The 25,201-nt window shown below is 38.2% G+C and overlaps 2 protein-coding genes across 3 annotated transcripts in view; both read left to right on the forward strand.

Moving 5' to 3' along the window:
- The window catches only part of PTPN3 (protein tyrosine phosphatase non-receptor type 3), a 256,929-nt gene that overhangs the window by 216,253 nt on the left and 15,475 nt on the right, over nt 1-25,201 (forward strand). For both annotated transcript variants that reach the window (XM_036738284.1, XM_036738276.1), the window contains exons 20-23: nt 8,477-8,567; nt 11,275-11,336; nt 17,236-17,382; nt 19,638-19,766. In XM_036738284.1, coding sequence (XP_036594179.1) covers nt 8,477-8,567; nt 11,275-11,336; nt 17,236-17,382; nt 19,638-19,766 — 429 coding nt within the window. The remainder of the gene's footprint in view (nt 1-8,476; nt 8,568-11,274; nt 11,337-17,235; nt 17,383-19,637; nt 19,767-25,201) is intronic.
- On the forward strand, nt 21,911-22,519 carry LOC118831129 (high mobility group protein B3-like). The gene has a single exon (XM_036738297.1). The coding sequence runs from the start codon at nt 21,929-21,931 to the stop codon at nt 22,517-22,519; it is 591 nt and encodes a 196-aa protein (XP_036594192.1). The 5' UTR covers nt 21,911-21,928.

The following is a 25,201-nucleotide window of genomic DNA, read 5'->3' on the forward strand; positions in this document are numbered from 1 at the left end:
GGGAATCATCCATCCATGTTCACACAGCTAGTTAAGTGTCAGAGACAGGATTTACGGCCAGATCTTCTTGACACTAAGCTCAGCCGCTCCTCCCCAGTGGCCTGCTACCTCTTACCATCCACTCAGGAAAAACAAAATGTGATAAAATATGTGCATAGTCTAGTCAGAGTCAGCAGACTAGATAGCCCACAGGTCAAATCCAATCTGCTGCTTGTTCTTCTACGGCCCATGAGATAAGAATGATTTTTATGCTTTTAAATGAAGTATTTAATTTAATAAAATCTAGATTACGGCATGCAGACATATTGACAGTTTGTTGAATTAATTGATCAGTGTATGTTTTGGATAATAACTATTCATGTTTGTATAATGGCTATATTACTGTTCATGTTTTACCATGAAACTTCAGAGGGATAGTAAGCCGGGCCCAGAATTGATCCCAGGAGTACATTTGAGCAGGAGTGCATTGGAGAAATGGTTCAATGCTTCATATGATCCCAAACTGCTCACTATTACAAGAGACTGTTTTGTTAGCGCTCGCATTCCCAAGGATGATATATTTTTACAAACCAGGTGAATACCAGAGTCTCAAAACTGGAATTCAAAATAACCCAAAGGGCATTGGGGTGATAAATGTTGTGCATATAAGAGGTACAGGTTGTTCCCAACAGCTCAAATACAGGAAGTCCGGTAAAGAAAACAACAAAGGGACATAGGTGACGGGAAGAAGAGGTAGACTGGTAATTGACGACAGGTAGCCCATTTGGTTTATTGGTAGTCTCAAGATAGTCAAAGAACAACAGGAAGGTTTCTAGAGTGCTCTTTTGAAGGATTTATGTGAAAATATGGATAAAAAATTATAGGAGAGGGATGATACAGAGCTAGCATCACCAGGGACCTCCAAGGTTATCTAATCCAATCCCTTCATTTTACAGTTGAGGGAACCGAAGCCTGGGAAGCTTAAAGGAATTGCCCAATGTCACGTAGAGATTAAGTATCAGAGACAGCAGTTGAACCCAGGTCTTTTGATTCCGAAGCCAGTGTTCTTTTCTTCTGAATCAAACTGCCTCTCTTTTGGGAGATCACGGTGATCTAAATAGAAGCAATGCCCACATCAATTGTGTTGATTTTTTTTGAAGCATTGGAAGAAAGCTTTGAAGTAGGTAGATTTTTACATAATCTTTGCCTGTATGTTTAAGGTAATAATGGCTTGTTTTTCATTTATGATAGGTTTTGGAATTACTACAAATGAAGCAGGCATGTTGTTTACAAAAAAAGGATACTATCTCTTCTTTTACAGAATAGATATAGTCCAGTGATGTTGGATTTAAAGCAGATTTCTTTATGTGAATTCTGTTTTCTCAATAATTCACTGAGCACTTTCAGATGCTTTCTGTGCAAACACATGGGTATCCAGAACATAAAATATTTAAAGAGTGGAAACCTTGTAATAAAATATCAGCAGTAATAATAAATATACAAAAGACAGTATACTATTCTGTACTCAAAAGAAGTTACAAAATTGAAATAAGACAATAAAATATACTGTAAGACCAACAATTTTTCTTTTATGATCAGAGATCTCACTTTGTCTTACCTATTCTCCCCCAAATGTGTCTGTAAATCTCAACCAGCTTTTCTCCATTGTGGTGCAGTGCCAAAGTTGCTGGATTTGGAGTGTTAGAGGCCCTGGGTACGAAGCCAACATCTGCCAATATCATCTGGGTGACCCTGGAGAAGTAACTTTACCCCTCTGGACTTACTCTTCCATGTCTAGCAAGGATGAGGTTAGATAAGATGACCTTTAAGAAGGCTTCCTGGAGCAGCTATGAGGTGCAGTAGATAGAACAGTGGCTCTGAAGTCAGGAGGACCTGCATTCAAATCCATTCTCAAACAGTTACTAGCTGTGTGACCCTGGGCAGTCACTTAACCCTCTATTGCCTCCAAAAAAAGAAAAGAAATAATTCTTCCCATATTAAATTTGAGATCCATCTCTTAAACTTACCTTCTTTTAGATGTTTTCCCCTCAGGAGAAACAGCACAGTTAATTACTGAATTCCTAACACACAAAGCTAAGGAATTAACTGCATTGCTGTCAAGGTCGGTTCCAACATCTGCTTGATAGCAACGTTGCTTTGGGATGGTCTTTATACAATGGCATCAAACTCAGATAGAAATGGGGACCACTAAACAATCCAGAAGGATCCCTGCATGTTGACTTAGAAAACCACAAATTAACTTATCTATGTTTTATTGTATTTTTATTTATTTTGTTAAGTATTTCCTAGTTACAGTTTAATCTGGTTTGTGGGGAGATGGGAATGTTTCAGGGCCTATGTATTTGACATCCCTGATCTTATAGATAAGAAACTGATAGTTTGTGCCTAGGTTTACCACTCTCTTCCTAAGCTAATGCAGGTGTTCTTTTTTAAAACAAACTTTGCATTGACACAAGTGGCTGGATAGTGCAGTGGGTAGAGATCTGGCCCAGGAGCTGCATTCAAGTTCTGCCTTGTATACACCTGAGCAAGTTACTCAATTGCTCAGTGCCGGAGGCCACTCTCTATAAGTTGCAGCTTATGTGAATAGAGGGGGTTTCCTCAAGTTACCAATACCCATAAATCATAGGTCCAGCCCTATCTCTATCCCTCACATCAAAACAGTCTTTGTTGAACTTGGCCAAAAAAGGTCATTGTGGAACTTTAGATGGTTCCTGGAATTTAACGCTAGCACAAAGTTGAAGCAGCTGGTCACCCCCAGCTGGCAACAGGAGAAGGGAGGAAGAAAGTTGCAAGACAGGACTTTGAAATTCCAATCATTTTCAGTCGCATCTAAATCTTCATGTCCCCATTTGGGGTTCTCTTGGCAAAGATACTGGAGTGCTTTGCCATTTCCTTCTCCAGCTCATTTTACAGATGAGGAAACTGAGGCAAACAAGGTGAAATGACTTGCCCAGAGTCACACAGCTGGTAAGTGCCTGAGGCCAGATTTGAATTCAGTTCAGAAAGAGAAATCTTCCAGACTCCTGGCCCAGCATTCTATCCAGTACTCTGCCTAGCTTCCCCTCAAATTCAATAGTTTTAGCGTTTGCTGGAGGACAAGGGAAATTATAATTTCTTAGAGTGAATTTTGAACAAAATTTATTAATTCCTTGGGGGCAGAATTCTGTTTGGTGAATTTTTTAAGCAGGTATTTTATATATTTTAAAATTGAGCAGCTTTTATGCTCTATTTAATCAGCTCATGTTTATGTAGCATTTTGCAGTCTAGAGAGCATTTTCATCCCCAGTGAGACAGTCAGTGCAAAGATTTTTTCCAAATGAGGAAACTGAAGTTCAGAAAGAGTAAGTAATGTGCCTAAGATCGCAAAAGGTGGTAGAGCTGGAAATTGAATTGGAATCTTCCTACTCCAACCAAATTCAGCGTTCTTTCTACCTTGCCACCATCCCCATGGTAAAGCACCCCAAGACAAGGCTTCCACTTCTCATGCTTCCACTTTTCATCCCTGTCAGGTTAGCTTTGGAGTGCAGGAGAAGGTGGTTGACAGATTTAAAAAAAAAAAACCCAACTGGGAGTGGGTGGTCTTGTTATTTGTGAGACTGATTCATAAGTTATTAAGACATACCAAAGGTCATATGAATCACAAACATTCACTCTTACCTCAAAACAATCCGTTTTTAATCAATCTATGGAAGCAATTTCCTGAGTGTAGGATCTTCACACCCATTTCCCTTTTCTATTTCCTTTACTTGGTCCTTTATCACAAGTCAGTCCAGCAAATATTAGGTGCTTATTCTGTAAAAGGCACTGTAGGATCCCCATTTTCAAAGTGTTTACATTCTACTGGGAGAATACAACATATCCCCCCAATATATAAATATAAAATAATTTGAGGAGATTGAGAGGGCACTTACAATAAGAGGAAGCAGGGAGGGCTTCATGTAATGCAATTCAATTCAGTAATAATATATTCAATATTATGTTCATATAATATTGTATTCATATATATGCTATATATAATATATCAATGTATTAATATATCAACATATATCCATATATTATATTCATATAATATATGCAATAAATGATGTATGATAATGTATAATCCCAATATAATAAATTCGATAATAACATATATTAAGTGCCTGCTATGTTCCAGGCACTGTGCTAAGTGCTGGAGATACAAAAAGAGGCAAAAGACAGTCCTTACCCTGAAGGAGCTTACGGTCTAGTGGGGAAGGCAATGTGCAAATATACACAGAAGAAGCTATATACAGTATTAATAGGAAATAATTAAAAGAAGGAAGGCATTGGAATTGAGAGGTGTTAGGGGAAGGGTTCCTGTGGATTTTAGTTGGGACTTAAAGAACATCAGGGCGGTAGCCAGAGAAAGGAGAGTGTTCCCCTCCCTGGGGGCAGCCAGAGAACATGCCCAGAACCAAGACATGTAGTGTTTTCTTTGTAGAACAGTCAGGAGACCAAAGTCATTGAATTAGCATGTTACGGAGTAAGTCGTAAGGAGACAGGAAAGGTTATTATTGTTGTGTTGTTTAGTCATTTCAGTCATGTTTGACTCCTTGTGACCCCATTTGGGGTTTTCTTGACAAAGATATTGGAGTGGCTTGTCATGTCCTTCTCCAGCTCATTTTATAGATGAGAAAACTGAGGCAAACAGGATTAAGTGACTTGCCCAGGGTCACACAGCTCGTAAGGTCTGAGGCCAGATTTGAGCTCATAAAGATGAGTTTTCCTGACTCCAGACAGTATTCTATTCACTGAACCACCTACCTGCTTTTTAATTACATTGAAACACAGCTCTCAGAATATTTTAATAAAAGTTCATTGATCCCAGGTTAAGATTCTCTCTGCCCTGTGATAAAATAATTAAGATAGATGTTTGGTTAACTGCCTAATTATCAGTATCCCCATATTGTTTTTATAGTGTAAATTCCAGTTCTGTTTTTTCCCCCACAACTTAATTCAGCAAATACTAAATGCTTACTGTATGAAAGGCACTGTAGAATCCCCATTTTTGAGTTTACATTCTCTTTTGAGAATGCAGCGTGTCCCAAAATGAACAAATACAAAATAATTTGAGGAAACAGGAAGGAGTTCATGTAAAAGGCCATTCCTGAACTGGACCTAGATGGAAGTGAAAACTTTTAGTTTCGTGTGCAGACACAGAAGCAGGAAGGATAATACTCAGTTCTGGGAACGAGTCCTAGATCAGTGTGACTGGAATAAAGAATGTGTGGAGGAGATTAATGTGAAATATGCCTGGAAATGTAGGTGGCAACAAGATTGTGCAAGGCTTTAAACGGCTGAGGATTTTGTTGTTTCTTCTGAAGGTAACAAAGAGCCACTGGAGATTTTTCAGCAGTGGAAGAACATGGTCCAGGCTGGCCTATGTTTTCAGATTTTGATTTGGTAGCTGTGTGAAGGATGAATTGGAGATATAGAAAAGACCGGAAGAGGGGAGATGAATTAGCAAGCCATTGCAATAGTCCAAGCGAGGGACAACAAAAGGGCTGAACTAGGGTCGTGACCTGTGTGGATGAAGAGAAGGGCATTGGTGGGAGAGGTAGAATTGTCCAGAGTTGAAAACTGTTTAGATGTGGGAGAACGAGGTTGAGGAAGAAGTCAAGAATGACTTCTTGTTGCAAATCTGGATGATGAGGGAAGAGCGGTGATGACCTCAGAAGAAATGAAGACACTTCAAGAAACAGCGGGCTAAAGGGAGAAGAGAAGAAGCAGGGTAGCCCGATGGAAAGCATGATGAATTTGGATTTTAGAGGACATGGATTTGATTATTAGCTTAGACACTTATTTATTATCTGTCACCTAATCTCTAACAATAATAATTTAATGACAAGCTAACATTTATGTAACACTATGTGGCAGGAACTGTGCTAAGGGTTTTAGAGTTACTACCTCATTTGATCCTCACAATAACCCTGGGAGGGAGGTGCAATTATTATCCCCATTTTATTGATGACAGATAAACAGGTTGTGACTTGCCCAGGGTCACACAGCTAGAAGTGTCTTAGGCCATATTTGAACTTAGGTCTTCCTGACTCCAGGCCTAGCGCTCTGTCCATTGCATATCTTATTTTCCTCATTTGCGAAATGAAAGGCTACACCTTTCGATTCTAATTCTGTGATGTGATCCTGTAATGAGTTCTGTTTTGGGCATGCTGAATTTGAGATGCCAGAGTAGTCCTCATATGTGGGTCGAATTGTTTGGCAATCAGTTAGTGAAATGGACCAGAAGATCAAGAGAAAGAGGTTAGGGTTCAGTATATAGCTATGATAATTGATTCCATTAGAGCTGATAAAATTGGAGACAGACAGAGAAACAGAGGGAAGGAGGAATGGAGTGGGAGAGGAGAGAGGGAGAAAGGGAGGATCCAATAAAGATTATTGACAGAGATCACTCAGACAAAAGTATAAGGAGAAACAAGAAAGCGCAGTGTTAAAAACCCAAGGGATTAAAAACATATCCAGGAGAAGGGAGTGGTCACCATTATCTGCAGAAAGGTCAAGGAAAATCGGGAATGAGAAAAGGCCACAAATTTGACCACAAACGTTAGCCTTAGAGAAAAGAGTTTCATTTGAATGGTGAGTTTGGAGGTCAGATGACAAGGGTTTTCAGAAATGAACCAGGAGCAATAACAGCTCTTTTGGGGAGTTTGGCTATGAAAGGGAAAAGAGATATTTGACGGTATTTCAGTAAGATGGCCAGACCAGATAAAAGGTTTTATTTTGTTTTGTTTTTAATGGGGAAACTTGGGTATATTCTATTATGACAGAGAGAGAGAGAGAGAGAGACAGAGAGAGAGAGAAATTGAAAAGGAGTCTGGGGGAATGGGACGATGAGGGCACAAGTTGAGGGGTTGGCTTTGGCAAGAAAAAGGAACAGACTGGAGCAAAAGGGGAGATGACAGAGGCTTTGAGGTATAGAGTAAAGGATAAGAGGGACCTTATGGTGGATGGCCTCTTTTTTTTTTTTTTAAAGTAAAGTGGGAGGCAAGTTCCTCTTCTGGAAAAGGCAGCGTTGGGTAAGGAGGGGTTTGTAGAAGGCTTGAGAATCATAAGATCATTGATTTACAGCTGAAAGGTACCCTAAAGTCCAACTGCTTCTTTTTTTAAAAATGTATTTATTTTTAGTTTTCAACGTTCACTTCCATACGTTTTAAATTTTCTCCACCTCCCTCCCCTCTACCCTCCCCAAGATGGCATGCAATCCTATATAGGCTCTACATGTACATTCTTATTCAACATATTTTCACATTAGTCATGTATTAGAAGGAATGGGAGGGACCATGAAAAAGAAAACAAAAAACAAAAAAAGAGAGCAAATAGTATGCTTCGATCTGCATTCAGACTCCATATCTCTTTCTCTGGATGTGGATGGCATTTTCTATCATGAGTCTTTTGGAGCTGTTTTAGGTCCTTGCATTGCAGGTCTATCCTCTTCATTTTACATATGAGGAAACTGAGTCATAGAGAGGTCAAGTGACTTGCCCAGGATCACACAGTTAGTAAGTGTCTGAGACAGGACTTGAACCCATTTCTTCCTGACTCCAAGTCTAATGCCCTATTCTCTGTGCCATGCTGCCTCATTGGGAACTGGAACAGTCTCCTAATGGAGTATCACATAGGCCTAATCAGGAAAGAATAACAGGGCTTCTGTGCAGCGGTAAGGGCCTGGGTAATATTGGTTACAAATCGGTAATGGACCCCATTGGCACAGTTGCATATCTTCTCCAAAAACATACAAGTAAGATCAAAGAATGTGGATGGGTAATACTGGGTCCTACTTTTAATATATGTATATGTGCTCTCTTTAATGAATTGCAGAGATCATTTGACTACAAATTAGCAATGAAAGTGTTAGCGTGTTAGGATTTTTAATTATGAATTCTTTATTGCATATTGGCACAGAAATTTTGTCCCTGGGCATACAGTGCTGAGACGCTGAAAGAATTGAAAGTGTTTATGCTCTTGGCAAATAGATTCTTTTTATACTTCTTTGATAAACTGAAATATTTTTTCCTTCATTTCTGGACCTATCTATGCTTTAACATTTTCTAGTCTGAATAATTATCATTTATTTTTCCAATTTTCTGTTTTTCTTCTTTTCTCTAGCATTTCTCAAATAACTGTCAGGCGACTCGGATTTGCTATATTTTGGAATGATTATTTTCTGTCAATGACTCAAACCTATTCTTTTGAGTTCTCTCTAAAAGATTTCCATATTGAGAAGTTGTTGAATAGTAATGTCAGCTAGAATAGTGCAATGTTTTATTGTGCTTTTTGGATGATAAGCTTTAAAATTGAACATGTAATTGCTTTTGAACCTAAAACGTTGATCCCTTGGGGTAAGGAATCTTACCATAAAGTACTTGAATTTTGCACAACTTTTGGCAGATATCTGTTGAATAATCTTGTGATTTCTCACTTTTATGTCATGTAGCAACTCTATAGAAAGAAGCCAGGTTTGCCCATCACATTTGCAAAACTGTCTCACAATTTGGACAAAAATCGCTACAAAGATGTGCTGCCTTGTGAGTATCAAATGGAAAATGTTGGACCATTTCAGCCCTCTCCTTTTACTCTCCCCTCCCACATTGTATCCCACTATCGTTGGCAACTCACTTATCCCTTCTTAGCTTTAATTTTCTCCAATGTCAAACTATCTGAACTATGTCAGAATGGATAGATGACCTTATGAGGTAGCCACTGGAAGTGTCTGTATGGGAGGGTCAAGCATGTGAAGGAGTTTGTCTTTAAAGCACTAAGTAAATATGAGCCGTTATTACTAAGTGCGATACAGAGAAATTAATTTTCCTGAATTAAGTGCATGTGAGTTTTGTCGAGTGTGGTATAGTGCTATAGTGTCAAAAATACTTTATTAACATTATGTTCTATTGTATTTTTATTCTTTTTATTAATTATTTCCCAATTATCTTTTAACCTGGTTTGGCTGGCACTTGAGCGTAGCCCCTTGGTAGAGTGGTTAAGACTCTGGACTTGGAGTCAGGAAGAGCTGGATTCAAATCCTGCTTCCACTACGTAGTTATATGACCTTGTGGTTGTTGTGTTTCAGTCGTGTCTAGCTTTTCATAACCCCATCGGGGTTTTCTTGGCAAAGGTACTGGAGTAGTTTGCCATTTCCTTCTCCAGTTAATTCTACAGATGAAGAAACTGAGGCAAACAGGGTGAAGTGACTTTCCCAGGGTCACACAGCTACCGAGCACTCTGTGTGCTATGGCGCCACCTAGCTGCCCGCTGTGGCCTTGGCCTCTTCACAAAGAAGTCAATCTCTCTGTGCCTCATTTTTCTGATCTGTAAAATGAGATAGTTAAACTCAGGGGCCTCTAATGCCCTTCTCTGTCTAAATCAGTGATCGCATAACTACCTTTCACCCCTTGATTCTTTCAGCTACATTTGAACTCTTTGAAAATAAACACTGAAATGACTATCATCACGTAGAAGAAAGTAACAGGGCAATGATTTTAGAACAGAGATTCTTAACTGGAATCTCTGGTACTAAGTTTTTTATTTAAGTGTAAATATCTAATTATTTTATATGTGATATATGATTTTATATAATATATAAATATTATAAATAATATATATTTATATTATATAATATATTAATATAATACTTAATTTAAATATTTATTTAAATATTTTGATAACTCTGTCATATATTTGTATATATTGTTTCCTTTGTAAGTCTACATTTTAGATTGTGTGTATATACATACATATACATACGTGATATGTACATGTAGATGTAAGTACATACACATACACAACAGAGGTGTTGACCCTATAGGCCACTCCGAAGTGCCACCTGAACCAGATTAAAATGTAATTGGAAAATATTTCACAAAATGAATAAAAATTCAATAGAACATAGATAATCTTAATTATTTTAATAATGGTTTTATATATGTTGATATGTAGTTTATGTATTTAAAAACGTTTAACAGTCACCACACCGATACAAGGCTCAAAAGAAAAAGAAAAAAAAAGGTTGCAAACCCCTGATCTAGAAGAATAATTTGATTGTGTGATCCGAAAGCATTTTGGCCCCTACCAGACCATACAGGTGATCATGGAATTCGGAGCTTTTGCTGAATTTCAAGAGTCTTTTTCTCTCTCTTAAAGTCAATGAGGATGCAGAAAGTGATGAATAAGCATTTGGACCTGCTAGACCTGGGGCTTAAAAATCAATCAAAAGAATGAACATAATATAGTAGCATTTCCTCTCAATAAAAACTGGACAGAAGCTGTCCACTCTGTGGAATAAAGTGCAACGTGTTTTCCTTTCTCTTCCCATCCCTCTTACCTGCAGGTGGAAAGGCCTTTGCTGTCCCTTCCCTACCCTTAGGGATCTCTGAGAAATGAAAGATGTGGCCCCAGCTCTAAACAAGAGAGCTTAGAGAAGAGATAGCTCGTAGTGAAAGCAGGGGGTAGGCAGAGAGTTCTCAGGAAGTTCTGCTTATAGACAGTCCCAGACAGGAGACAAGGCACTAGTTAACTGGATAGAGTGCTGGACCTGGAGTCAGATGTTAGTTCAAATCCAGCCTCAGACACTTACTACCTTGTGTGATCCTAGGCAAGTCATTTACCCTTTGTTTGCCTTCATCTACTAGAGAAGGAAACGGCAAACCACTCTAGCGTCTTTGCCGAGAAAACCCCATGTGACATCACAAAGAGTCAATACAACTGAATAACAGCAACAGCGGTCCTGAGCAAGCCAGTCACTTCATCTCTTGGGGCCTCCATTCCCTCATCTATAAAATGAGAGGGCTGACCCAGAATGAATTCTTTGGTCTCTGACAACTCTAGATCATTTGATCTTATCCAACCCCACATTATGTATCTAGTCCTTTCTATAAGATGCTTAGGGGTCATCACCCAAGTGCCAAGTACAGAAGGGGTCAGCGTGCAAAAAGCCAGAAATGAGAAAACTTGCATTCTAGTTCTACTGTGCAAGTAATTTGCTATGTGACTTAGGCAAATTACTTCACTTCTCAAGGCCTTAGATAATTGTCTCCTTTTTTGAAACAGAATTTCTGGTTTTCTCTCAACTGTTGTGGGAGTATCTGCAAATACCACAGTCTTTGTACTGTTTGTTTCTATCTTTATACTGTAAGGATAGCCTTTATGCTACTGACAGTCCCTTGGAGCAAAAAAAGATAAAGATAGTTACAAATTGAACTTTTTTCTAATAAAATAAAATTTTTCTCTTTTTTATAGATGACACCACTCGGGTATTATTGCAGGGAAATGAAGATTATATTAATGCAAGTTATGTGAATGTAAGTCAAATCTATATTTTTTTTAAAAATACAATAGCATTTATTTTAAGTATTGTCTTATAGTGTCAATTGTAATTATATATTTCGTCTTAAAATCATGAAAAAAACGCCACACCTTGTTTGATACACATTAATCTAAGTTCTCCTTTCACTACTTATCCGTGTGGCTTTGGGCAAGACATATCACATCTCTTAAACTTTTTTGTTTCTCCATCTAAAAAATAAGAGTTAAATTAGTTGAGCTCTAAAGTCCATTAAGTTTTTTTTGTTTTTAATATTTTATTTTTTTTCCCAATTGCATGTAGAAACAATTATTAACGTTCATTTTTTAAAATTTGGAGTTCCAAATTCTCTCCCTTCTTACCCCACCCCACCTCCTGAGATGGGAAGCAATGTAATGTAGGTTATACATGTGGAAGCATGCAAAACATTTCCACATTAGTCATGTTGTGAAAGAAAACATAGACATAGACACACACACATAATAAAGTGAAAAGTAGTATGCTTCAATCTGCATTCAGACTTCAGCTTATTTCTCTGGAAGTAGATAGCATTTTTCATCATGAGTCCTTTGGATTGTCTTGGATCTTTGTATTGCTGGGAATAGCTAAGAACCAGAACCTGGTTCTGCTCATTCATACATGTCTTCCCAGGTTTCTCTGAAACCATCCCATAATGTTCCATTACATTTATATGAGGATACAGTTGATCCTCATACAGTATTGCTATTGCTGTGTATGGTGTTCTCCTGGTTCTGCTCACTTCACTCTGCATCAGTTCATGTAAGTCTTTCCAGGTTTTTCTGAATTTATCCTGCTTGTCTTTTCTTATAGTCCAATAGTATTCCATTACATTTATATACCACAACTTGTTCAGCCATTCCCCAGTTGATGGACATCCTCCCAATTTCCAATTCTTTGCAACCACAAAAAGAGCTTCTATAAATATTTTTGTAAAAACAGGGTCGTTTTCTCTTTTTTGAAAAATCTCTTCGGAATACAGACCTAGTAGCAGTATTACTGGATCAAAGCATATGCACAGTTTGGAACTATGTCCTGTGGACATAGTTCCAAATTGCTCTCCAGAATGGTTGGATCACTTTACAACTACACCAACAGCATTAGCGCCCCAATTTTCCCACATCCTCTTAGTTACCACCTCACACCTATCAAATTGGCTAATATGACAAGAAATGAAAATGATCAGTGTTGGAAAGGATGTGGGAAAATTGGGACACTAATATTATTTTATTATTGTTTGTTTAATTAGCAAGCATTTACTTTCTCTCCCTTCTCTCTCCACTGTAGTAGGAAAAAATGATAATAAAACCCTTGTAAGAAATATGCGTAGTCAAGAAAAACATATCCCCACATTGGCCTTGTAAAACTGTATTCCTCATTCTGCATCCATTCTGGATGAGTTTTGGGTACCATTCATCATCATCGGACTTCTGGAATCATACTTGGTCATTGCTTTGATGGAATTGTTAAGTCTAAGTTGTTTTTCTTTATAGTGGTGTTGTTGTAGAAATTGTTCTCCTGGTTCTGCTCGCTTCACTCTTTCATTTCATACATGTCTTCCTAGGTTTCTCTGAAACCATCCTATCATGTTCCATTACATTTATAGAGTAATTGTTCAGCCATTCTCCAATTAATGGGCTCCCCCTTAGTTTTTTGCTTTTTGCTTAGCTATAATTATTATCTAGATAATCTTGACCTCAGCTTGGTGTTCATTCTAGTTGCCAGACATCACTCATCATATTGGCCCTCCAAATGTCATATTCCCAAACTTTTTCTAACCATTCCTTCTCTTCTTGAATCATGTGTATTTTCTTTATGAGAACATTTAGAATCTGGTCAGACCACAGTGTAGCTTGAAGTTGGCACCATGATGTTTTTGTTTTTGAAAGAGAATGGTAATGGTGATTCTGAACGGGGGGGAAGGAAGTGGAAGAAAAAAGAGCTACTATAAGCATTTTTGTATATGTAAGTCCTTCTTCTTTGATCTCTTTGGGGGTACAGGTTTAATAGTGTTATGTCAAAGGACATCCACAATTTAGTAACTTTGGGGGCATGGTTCCAAATTGTTTTCCAAAATGTCTGCACCTACCAAAAGAGCATTAATATGTCTATTTTCCCACAACCCCTCCAACATTTGTCATTTTCATTTTCTTTCTACCTTTACCAATCTGATGGGTGTGAGGTATAACCTCAGAGTTGTTTTGTTTTGCATTTCTCTAATTATTAGTGATTTGGAACCTTATCTATTGCTTCAGTTAGATTTTGTTTTTCATATGCCAAGCTGTTAATTCTCTTTCTAATTTTTTCTTCTAAAGCTCTCATTTATTTTCTTCTTTTTCCCCCAGCACTTCATTTCTTTACCAGTTGTTTTCTCTAGCACTCATATAATTTGTGAAATAATTTTTGCCTCTTTTAAAACTCTCATTTTATCTCCTTTAGGAATTCTAGTTGAACTTGCGCCCAAGCTATGTTCTCCTTTGAGGCTTTCCTTATAGATGTTTTGAAGTCAGTCTCTTCGTCTAGGAATCTTGAGTATCTTTATCTTCATAATAGCTCTTTATGATAGTATCATTTTTTTTGTTTATTCATTCTTCTAGCCTTACTTCCTGACTTAACTTGCTTTTAAAAAAATTATTTATTTTTCAACGTTCACTTCCATAAGATTTAGAGTTCCAAAATTTTCTCCCCCTTTCTCCCCTCCCCCCACCCCAAGACAGCATGTACTGTATTTCCCCATGTATAAGATGCACCTTAATTTTGGGGCCCAAAATTTGAAAAAAAAATGTATTACATAAAGTTATTGAACTCAAGTTTTATTCATCTGCTCATAGCTTTCAGGCATCTTTTGGGCAAGTCTGATGCATGTACACATGCTTAGTCCATTCCGTTTTATGAACCTGAAGCACCAATTGTGTCCTCCTTTGAAATCAGTAACTTCTTTTTCATCAGCAGTTCTTCTTGCCTCATGCTGAACCATCTTTGTGGACACAAGAATTCCAGTCGCCCTTTGCTCTTCAATCCATATCTTCAATTCCCTCTCTAAATTAGGCCATTTTGCTGACTTGCCTCTCATGGCCTTCTTCTGCCATGGTGTTTTCAGTAGGGTTTCTTCTTCCCATAGCCAGTCTTGGATGGTTTTCTCAGTTGGTGGAGCACCAAACTTAGGTTCAGCAGCATGATTTCCATTCACTTTTGCAAACTGGATCACTTTTAACTTGAATTCAGCACTGTACAAAAATCTTTTCTGAGCCATTTCTGGGCAAAACATGGCAAAATGTAACATGCAAAACAATGAGCGCAAGGACAAGTGCAAAAAAGTGGGAAATGCAAGTAAAAAATCTACAACCACTGTATAAGAAGCACCCAGTTTTTAGACCCCAAATTTTTCGAAAAAGGGTATGTCTTATACATGGGGAAATACGATAATTTGATTTATATATATAGGCTCTACATAGTTTCACATTAGTCATGTTGTAAAGAAGAATTAGCATCAATGGGAGAAACCACGAGAAAGAAGAAACCAAAAAAAGAGCAAATAATATGCTTTGATCTGCATTCAGACTCCATTGTTCTTTTTCTGTATGTAGACAGCATCTTCCATCATGAGTCTTTTGGAGTTGTCTTAGATCCTTGCATTGCTAAGAAGTGATAAGTCTATCAAAGTTAGTCATCTCACAATGTGGCTGTTACTGTGTACAATATTCTCTTGGTTCTGGTCACCTCACTCAGCATCAGTTCACATAAGTCTTTCCAGGTTTTTCTGAAGTCTGCCTGCTCATCATTTCTTATAGCACAATCATATTCCATTACATTCATATACCACAATTTTTTCAGCCATTCCCCAACTGATGGGAATCCCCTCAATTTCCAGTTCTTTGTCACCACAAAAAGAGCTTCTCTGAATATTTTTGTACATGTGGGTACTACTTGCTTTACATGCTCCTCATTCAGCACAAAACCTAGGGCTTGAAACTGCCTCTTGCAGTAGACTGCCACCACTTGGCAGTCTGCATGGAATTTGTGACTTGGCACTGAGTAGTGAGTCAGCATGTGGCACCTGTTTCCAGATTCAGGCTCCTCTGTGCTGGATCTGGGACCGCTTCTTGCCCTGATGAATTACCATGGGCAGGCCCTTGTATAGTCCCTGCCCTGAAATGTTTCATGGGGCAGTTCCTGGGTAGACCCCATACATACCCAATGCCACACACCTCTATCTTCTTCCCTGTGCTGACCTGGGCTAAGAAAAATAAATCACATGATTTTTTTTTCTTGGATTTCCCATTCGGGACTATGTCTGGTGCTTTTTTTCCTAGATCTTTGTGGAATAGTTGTGGGAGAGAACTTGGCTGTTATTTCCTCCTCTGACATCTTGGCTGGTCTCCCTCAAATTAATAGCTTTAGTACAAGCAGTACAAAGCCTTGCCCAACTAAAAACCTCCTGAAAATTGGAATAGACCAAACACAAGCTAAAGATTCCATGAGATAAATCAAAAGACAGAAAAATAGATGAAAATGTAAAATATCTCATTTAAAACAACTAACCTAGAAAATAGATCAAGGAGAGAAAATTTGAGGAGCTTCATGGCTCCTCAAATAGAAATTACTTTTCATGTACCTGCCCAAGTGCTAGCCAAATACTGTATATTGGAATCAGGAAGACTTGAATTCAAATCTGGCCTCAAACACTTACTTAGCTGTGTGACTAGCAAGGCACATAATCTCCGTTTGCCTCAATTTCCTCAATTGTACAGTGGGAATAATTGCACCTACCTCAAAGAGTTGTTGCCAGGAATAAATGAGATGATATTTGTAAAGCACGTAGCACAGCGCCCAGCATAGAGTAAGTATTACATAAATGCATATTTCTTCCACCTCCTTCCCCCTGTTCAGAATCACCATTACCATTCTCTTTCAAAAACAAAAACATCATGGTGCCAACTTCAAGCTACATTGTGGTCTGACCAGATTCCAAATGTTCTCATAAAGAAAATACACATGATTCAAGAAGAGAAGGAATGGTTAGAAAAAGTTTGGGAATATGACATTTGGAAGGCCAATATGATGAGTGATGTCTGGCAACTAGAATGAACACCAAACTGAGGTCAAGATTATCTAGATAATAATTATAGCTAAGCAAAAAGCAAATTGCTCTGTTGGTACAAATGGATGTGGTTATCTTTTCAGTAGAGATAAAATGCAAAATGCTTTGTAAAGTGAAAACAGGAAAATCCTACTAGAGGTGTTGGGGAAGGGAGGCCAATGTCCCAGAGAGGTCACACATAATTAAGAGCTGATTACAATAACAATAATAATAATATTAATGATGATGATAATAGATTATATTTCTATAGCCCTCTAACTTACAAAATACTTTGCATGCGTTGTCTCGTTTGATGCTCTGTGAGGTCATTAGTGTTAAGTATTCTTAGTTCCATTTTTGGAGATGATGAAACAGATCTAGAAAGGTAAATGACTTGATGAAAATCATATAATAAATAGACAATTTGAACCTAGGTTGGTTTGTTTGTTTAATTCAATGCCCTTCCTACTGTACTATGCTCTCAAATTATGCCCAAGAAGCTCATTAAAATAGCTTCTAGTATTTTGCCTGTGTGTTGTCTTTTGAGTGTTATCTGGCTTCCTTCTGAAAATTGTTTTGCTAGCAAAATGAAGATTACAATTGAAGAAATATCACTTTGATTGTTTAGGTTTTTTTTTTTAATGATTCATCTTTCTGAAAGGTAACGTTGATTTTTACCATTATCATCTTACAAAAAAATTACATTGTCCATGATGTCAGCTGACTGAAATCTTTGAAATCTAATTTCATGTCCATTTTGTAGATAGAACAAATTTTAATGAACTATATCTCTCACTAGATGGAAATTCCTTCTACAAAGATTGTGAACCTATATATTGCCACACAAGGACCCCTTCCACATACGTGTGTGCACTTTTGGCAAGCAGTCTGGGATCATAAGTTATCACTTATCATCATGCTGACCACACTCACAGAACGAGGACGGGTAAGTGTCTTTATTTCTATTTCTTAATGAACACCAACTCACTCCTTCCACCTTTTTTATTTCCAGAGTGTGTGGGTTCTGACAAGTACATATTATTATTCTGAGGTTTTATCTGAGCTTTGTTGAATAACATGGTATATAGAAAAAGCATTGGGGTGGGACCTGAGTTCAAATCCCAGTTCTGCTGCTTGATGTGTTGGGCAAGTCATTTGACCTCATTGGACGTCACTCTTTTCATATGTAAAATGTAGGAATTGGACTAGAAGGCCTCTGGTCACTCCCAGCTTTAAATCCTGTGAAATGTCTCTAATTTTATGCTTCAGCCGCTAGCTGCATGTTCAGATTACGATTACATTCTATTGTTAGCTTCTTCTACTTCATAAATCCTTCACGTCCGTGATGACTGGTACTTTACAAACACTATTCATTATTCCCTCCCGCAAGCCTTGGCACTCCACTAGTGAAAGCGGGGAGGGGGAAACCTTTAGCTCTTTTGTTATAGTTTTGGGTTTGTCTGTGTGTTTAAGAAATTAACTTCTTTCCTTTCCCTCTTTTCCCCAACCTAGTAAATAAAGATTTTTGTTTCTTATCAGATGAGTAAAATATTCCCCCCACTTTAATAAGAATTTAAAATAATTATATCCACAGGTAGGATGCTGTTTAGATTTTGCTTCCTTTTTGCTTTAGCTCCAAAACACTCATATCAGGAGTTGTTATTGTTGTTGTTGGGTCACTTCAGGAGTATCTGACTCTTTGTGACCCAGTTGGGGTTTTCTTGACAAAGATACTGCAGTGGTTTGCCATTTCCTTCTCCAACTCTCTTTGCAGATGAGGAAACTGAGGTAAACAGGGTTCAGTGACTTACCCAGGGTCACCCAGTTAGTAAGTGTCTGAGGCCAGATTTGAGCTCAGGAAGATGAATCTTTCTGACTTCAGACCTGACTCTCTCTCTCTAAAATAGTTAAGTAATATTGATGGTGGTGGGAAAGCTTATGGTATTTTATTTCATAGACAAGAGCAGTAAAATCCATTGTAATAGGAAGGTCTAAAATGTAACAACTATTCTTATGTAGTTAAACGGCTTCTCAGAGTGTCATTAAATGCTGAGAGTTTGAACCAATCTAAGGACCAAGAACCTTTGGCAAAAACAGTTGTAATTGTAAGTTGTAACCATTGTAACCCCCAGGGACAGTCCCGTCTAGTTTAAAGTAGATTCTTGTGGCCTATCAGGCAATGAGTGACAAACACCCTTCTGAACAAGGTGTAGGATTTGTAGTCAGCAAAGACATCAAGCACCTTCTGTCGCTTACTCATCTGGGAGCCTACCCCACAGAAGCCACGCAGGTGTGCTATTCCTGATCCCTGGCTTCTTCTTCAGAGTGTCATCAGTTCAGTTCAATAAATACTGATTAAATAACTGCTCTGCACAGAACACTGTGCTAGGCACCCGGAAAGATAGAAAATTTAGTAAGTGGCTAAGACAAACAGCCCAGATTTCTATAACATAGACTCTTCCCGTGGCAGTCCTTTGGAGTGGTAGGGGAAAGTGCCATGGGACATCAGGGGGAGGAAGTCATTAGCATCTGGGGCAGGGAAGACAGCGATGGGGAATGAGATCAGAAAGACTTTGGAGAAAATGGCATTTGAGTTGGGCTTTACAGGAAGAATAGTCAAAGAGCAGACATTCAGCAGTCTATTAGCAAGAACAAAGATAATTAAGAATTACCTAGGGATGGTATTTATAGTTGAGATTGATGAAAGGTCAGTGCATTGAGGGATTTTACTAGCGCAACAGACGCTAATGGAACATTCCCATGGCTGACCATGGGGTCAAGGCTAGATAATGAGGCAAGTGAAGGCAGCGTCATGGAGATGAATAGGAAAATAGGACTGAGTCAAGAGACCTCAGGTAGAAAGAATAGATTTAGTGTGAGTGGGAAAGGTGAAGTGTAGAAGGATGTAGTATTAGACGAATTTCGGGATTCCGGATTTTGGAGGTGATACAGTCCCAAGATGGTGAAATCCTACAATTATTTTCTGTCTCTCATCTGTGCTTCAGCCAGTACTATGTGCACAATAGAGAGTTGTAGATTTAAAGATGCAAGGGAACATTAGCAATCATATGGTCCAATCCTCTCATTTTGCTGAGGAGAGTGAAATCTTGTAGGTGGTTTATGCATTATAATTTGTCAAAAGAATTTGATTCATATGAAAAATGCATTAAAGGAAACTCTTTCTTTTTCTTGTTTTTGTAGACCAAATGTCATCAGTACTGGCCCGACCCTCCAGACGTCATGGAATATGGGAACTTTCGTGTCAAATGTCAGTCAGAAGTTTGCACCATTGCCTATGTTTTTAGAGAAATGCTGGTCACAAAAATTGAGGTAAACATTGACAGATCATACACTGTATTTGGTATAGAGGTCAATAACTCAGTGCCTATTTCCTCCTAGTTTATTTGTGACTAGGAATGAATGAATAAATGATTTTATTTTCTCTAGAATAAAGTACAGGGCAGCTAGGTGGCATAATAGAGAGTGCTGGGCCTGGAGTCAGGAAGATTCATCCTCTTGAGTTCAAATCCAGCTTCAAATACTTACTAGCTGTGTGACCCTGGGCAAGTCACTTAACTCTGCCTCCATTTCCTCATCCGTAAAATGAGTTGGAGAAGGAAATGGAAAACCACTCCAGTATCACTGCCAAGAAAACTCCTAAGAGAGTTCAGACATGACTGAAATAACTAAACAACAAAAGGAGAACGAACTGGTCCTTACTTGGACCTTAAAATGAAATTTTGAGGATGTAGAAACAGGGTGTCTGTATGTATTTGTGTCGACAAAAGCTCCAACACACTATATAAATTTCAAGTATTTCTATTTTAAATCAAATAGCCGACTTCATGTAGTGTTTTAAGCATTGATAAACACTCTCTCTCTCTCTCTCTCTCTGCATATATGTATATGTATGTGCGTGTATACACATATGTATAAAAACAGTACAACATAGATAATGTTTGTAGCTTTCAAAGTCTATATATATATATACACACACACATACATACATACATACATACATATAATGTGTCAAAACGTTTTTCTCAGATAAATCATTTTGTGAGTGAGGCATAGTGGAACAAGTACTGACTTGGAATCTAGAAATCTGGATCTGAATCCTGCCTCTGACGCCTGCTATGTGCACGTCACTTCACTCCCTCCAACCTTAGTTTCTTCATCTTCAAAATAGTGATAATAATACTTATACTCCCTAACTCAGAGGTTTGTTGTGAGAAAAACACTTTGCATAAATGACCTATAAATGTGAGTTTTTGTTATTGTTGAATCAGCCCTAGGAGCTCTCTGTTGCCCATCAATCAGCTATGATGCAAACTCTTCACAGAGTTAAAAGTTCCTAACTCCTGAACTTTAGGTACTTAACACCCTACCCTGGATGTTCTATGTCAGAAGTATTAAACTTATGGTCTGTGGCCCACCCAAGTGTGACCTGAACCGGAAAGAAACGTAATTGGGAAATGTTTAACAAAATAAATAAAAACACAGTACAACATAGATAATGTTTGTTTGTAGTTTTCATAGTCAATAGATAGCCCTCTGGGGTCTGATGTAGATCAGCAGTTCTTAACCTAGGGTCTGGGAAACCAAAGGGATCCAAGGATAGATTTCAGAGGTTCTATCAACTTGGCTGGGTTAAAAAAAATACATTTTATTTTCACCAACCTTTGGTTTCCTTCATAATCCTACATATTTTATTTTGTGGTTTTTAAAGAAACATTAATCTAAAAATAGGTTCCATAGGCATCCCCAGACTGCCAAAGAGGTCTAAGACAGAAAAAAAAAGGTTAAGAACCCCCCTGTCCTAGATAGTCCAGTAAGACCTGAACCAACAAGGCAGCCAGGGAATTTGAGACATGTCAAGGGATGTCACAGAGTCATGGCCGCCCCTGAGTCTCTGAAGCCCCCTAAAGGCAGCTAGTGCCATACTCGATGAGCCATTTCACAGAGATGTAGGTAATAACTTCCCTGTCCAGCACTACTAGGCAGCATGACTACAGAGACAACAGATGCCTGCAGGCAAAAACAAAACAAATAGTACATTGGTGGAAGGTCCTTGGCTCCTGAAAGAAATTGTTTTTTTAAGCTTTTCCATAAAACAGTGTGCGCCGCTTTGCTCCACAGAGAAGTGATGAAAGTGTTTACAGCAGAATAGTTTATTGGCATGGAGGGGAGGTTAATTTTTTTCCATCATTATCATTGATTCTAGGTTTCAAGGTCCTTTCTGGATTTTTTTTCCCCTTTAAAAAAGCACTAGATTGGTTACTTATTCAAGAGATGATTAGTTAACTATCTTCTTACAGAGATATAGATTCACATTGGCTTGTGACTCTTCACACGAGGCACTCCAGCCTAACTGAGGAAGCTAAAACTTCTAAGCATTTGAAGGAAGTACAACTAGGTTCCGATCCATACTAATAAATGGATCCCGGCCCTGCGTTATACAGACTAGCGAACAATACAGTTACACACTAGAGATGGCTAAAGGTGACCCAAAGAAACCAAAAGGCAAAATGTCTGCTTATGCCTTCTTTGTACAAACATGCCGTGAGGAACATAAGAAAAAAAATCCTGAAGTTCCTGTCAGTTTTGCAGAATTTTCAAAGAAGTGTTCAGAAAGATGGAAGAATATGTCTGGAAAGGAAAAATCCAAGTTTGATGAAATGGCAAAAGCTGATAAGTTGCGGTATGACAGGGAGATGAAGGATTATGGACCAGCCAAAGGAGGGAAAAAAAAAAAGGATCCTAATGCTCCCAAAAGGCCCCCGTCTGGGTTCTTCCTATTCTGTTCAGAATTTCGCCCCAAGATAAAATCTACAAACCCTGGGATATCCATTGGGGATGTAGCAAAAAAACTTGGTGAGATGTGGAATAATCTGAGTGATAGTGAAAAGCAGCCATACAACAATAAGGCAGCAAAACTGAAGGAAAAATATGAAAAGGATGTTGCTGATTACAAATCCAAAGGAAACTTTGATAGTGCAAAGGGAATACCTAAAGTTTCCCGGAAAAAGGTAGAGGAGGAAGAAGAGGAGGAAGATGAGGAAGATGAAGAAGATGATGAATAAAACTACATTATTTGTCTTAAATACCATAGAGTTGGGGAAACACTAAAGCACCTTTATTGATACAGTGTCTACTGCATTTGTAGCATTTAATTTTTAAAATTGGTATCAGGTGCTCTAGACATTTTACCTGGTTTATGTGTCATAGATATAGGTGTTATGAAACTGTATCAAAGTTGTACATATTTCCAAACATTTTTAAAATGAAAAGGAAATTTAGTGTTTTCCTGTCTCTGTGCACTTTGCTGTTGCTATAACAAAACATTTTTTTAAAATTACAGGCTTTTGTGTGTGATAAATATGGTTGTTGATTAGAAATCCCAGGATGTAAACTTAAACTCTCTCTGTATATCTGGAGGGGAGGGAGTATGTAAATATCTACACGCACTCATATAAACATATACCCACATGTAAGTGTGTGTGTGTGTATATGTACTAGACAAATTCTTCTCATAAATGTTTGGCAATATGACACCTTAGAAAGGGAAAATTAATTTGGATCTTTCATTAGGTGCCATGGCCCAAAGCATGCACTGTTAGAGTAGCTTTATACGATGATTGTCCATCTAGCTTAAAGTTGTCATTTTGTATATAGTGAAATAGCAGTCTGCTGCCATTCTTAGATGTGGCAAGGGGGTAGGGTTTCAGCTGGCATGAAAAATGGTTTTTTGGTTGTGGTTGTTAAATGCTGTCATTTTTAAATGGAAACATTTTTTTAAAAACTAAGGGACAAAGCAGCAATGGAAGTTGACATTCTATAACTAATATTTGGTACATTTTGTTATTTTTTTTGTATGTTTAGAATGCTAAAATGTTTTCCAAATTAAATAAACAGTATTAACATTTAAAAATAAATAAATAAATAAATGGATCCCATTTAATGGTCAGACTATTCGGATCTGCATAGAGTTGGAACCAGTTACCGTATCACACATAACAATAAGTTTCATTCAAACACATGGCAGCCACTTCACAGGATCTGAGGCCTAGCTGTGCTCACAGCGATCTGTGGAAAAGAACAGATAAAGTTTAACATCTTCTCCATGGCTTAGAAAACGATCCCACTATAAGAAGTTTGGGTTGGACTTCATCAAGAAGATTTGGGGAGAGGCTCTATTTTAAATTATTAGTGTCAATAGATAGTTGTTTTGTTTGCAAATGAGAGTGGCATCCTTACCTATCCAACAATTCTAAATGAGATTCTTATGGACAAGATGGTGGACTATGCCCGGATGATGATGATAACATCTATGAAGTTTTTTTAAAAACACATTTATAAAATTTACAAAATACCGTATATACTTGATTCATTTGATTCTCCCAACAACCCTATCAGATAGATACTATGAGTATTATTATCAACCCCAGTTTACAGGTGAGAAAACTGAGAGATAAGTTAGGTAATTTTCCCATGGTCATACTGTAAGTAAGTATTTGTTGTTGGTATTGTTTAGTCATTTTCAGTTGTGTCCATAACCCTTTTGGGGTTATCTTGGCAAAGATACTGGAGTGGTTCACCATTTCCTTCTCCAGCTCATTTTACAGTTGAGGAAACTGAGGCAAAAAGGGTTAAGTGACTTGCCCAGAGACAGCTAATAAGAGTCTGAGGCCAGAGTCAGGTCTTCCTGACTGCCGACCCGCTGCCTGTTGAGATTCAGACTCAGGCCTTTTCGACTCCAGGTCCAGGATTCTGTGCACTGTGCCATGGGTCTTAGTGGTGTTAATGCAGTTTGTACAGATCTGTAGCTGTTTGAATGACACTGCTTAAAGACTGTTGATTAATGGATTGCAGTCAGCTTGGAAGGAGGTCTCTAGCATTATGCCTTAATGGTCTTGTCTTCTGCATATTGAATAAGCATCGTTTATCAGACCTGCAGGTGACACAGAGCTGAAAGGGAGGGATCTCTAGTGTGTTGGATGGCAGAATTAGGATTCGGAAAGATCCCACTGAGACGAAACTCAGAAAATTAAATTTAATAAAGGATAACGATGCGTCCTGTACTTATCCACAGCATGTAGGGGGTGGAAACAATAAACTGGGGAATGAGCACTCCAAGAAACAGCATTTGGCAAGTTCACCCCGCGGGTCTGGTTAGACTATTTAAATATGCGTTTCAGCGGTGATAAATGAAGTGTTTTCTGGAACAGCAGAGCAGTGTGAGTGGGAAGGGGTTTCCCTTCCTTCAGTGTGAGTTCTCCATCCTTGACACCCCTACTAGAATGTGAACTCTTTGAGGCAAAGACCATTGTTTTCCATTCTTTGTATCTCCAGTGCTTTGCACTGTGTCTGACACATAATAGGACCTTCAGTAGATTCTTGTTGGCTGACTGTTTGCCTGAAAGGATACCCAGCATGCTTTGAATCGTGTGTGTCTTGAAGGACCATTGTAGAAGCACCATCTGTCTTATCTTTTGGAGCCACATGGGTAAGCAATGGTGGCTTCAAAGTAAATAATGTGAAAATGATTTGGCAATTGAAGGCAATAAGCATTTATATAAGTGCATACTGTGTGCCAGGTCCTGTGCAAAGTGCTTTTTTATACATATGAAATCATTCGATCATATAGTTGGTTACAGGCTCAGTACAAGTCAGTAGTGTGGTGGTGGTGGTGGTGGTTCAGTGGTTTCAGTAGTGTCTGACTCTACCTGACCCCATTTGGGGTTTTCTTGACAAAGATACTGGAG

The sequence above is a fragment of the Trichosurus vulpecula genome, chromosome 1 (assembly GCF_011100635.1).
Source record: "Trichosurus vulpecula isolate mTriVul1 chromosome 1, mTriVul1.pri, whole genome shotgun sequence".
Lineage (NCBI taxonomy): Eukaryota > Metazoa > Chordata > Mammalia > Diprotodontia > Phalangeridae > Trichosurus > Trichosurus vulpecula.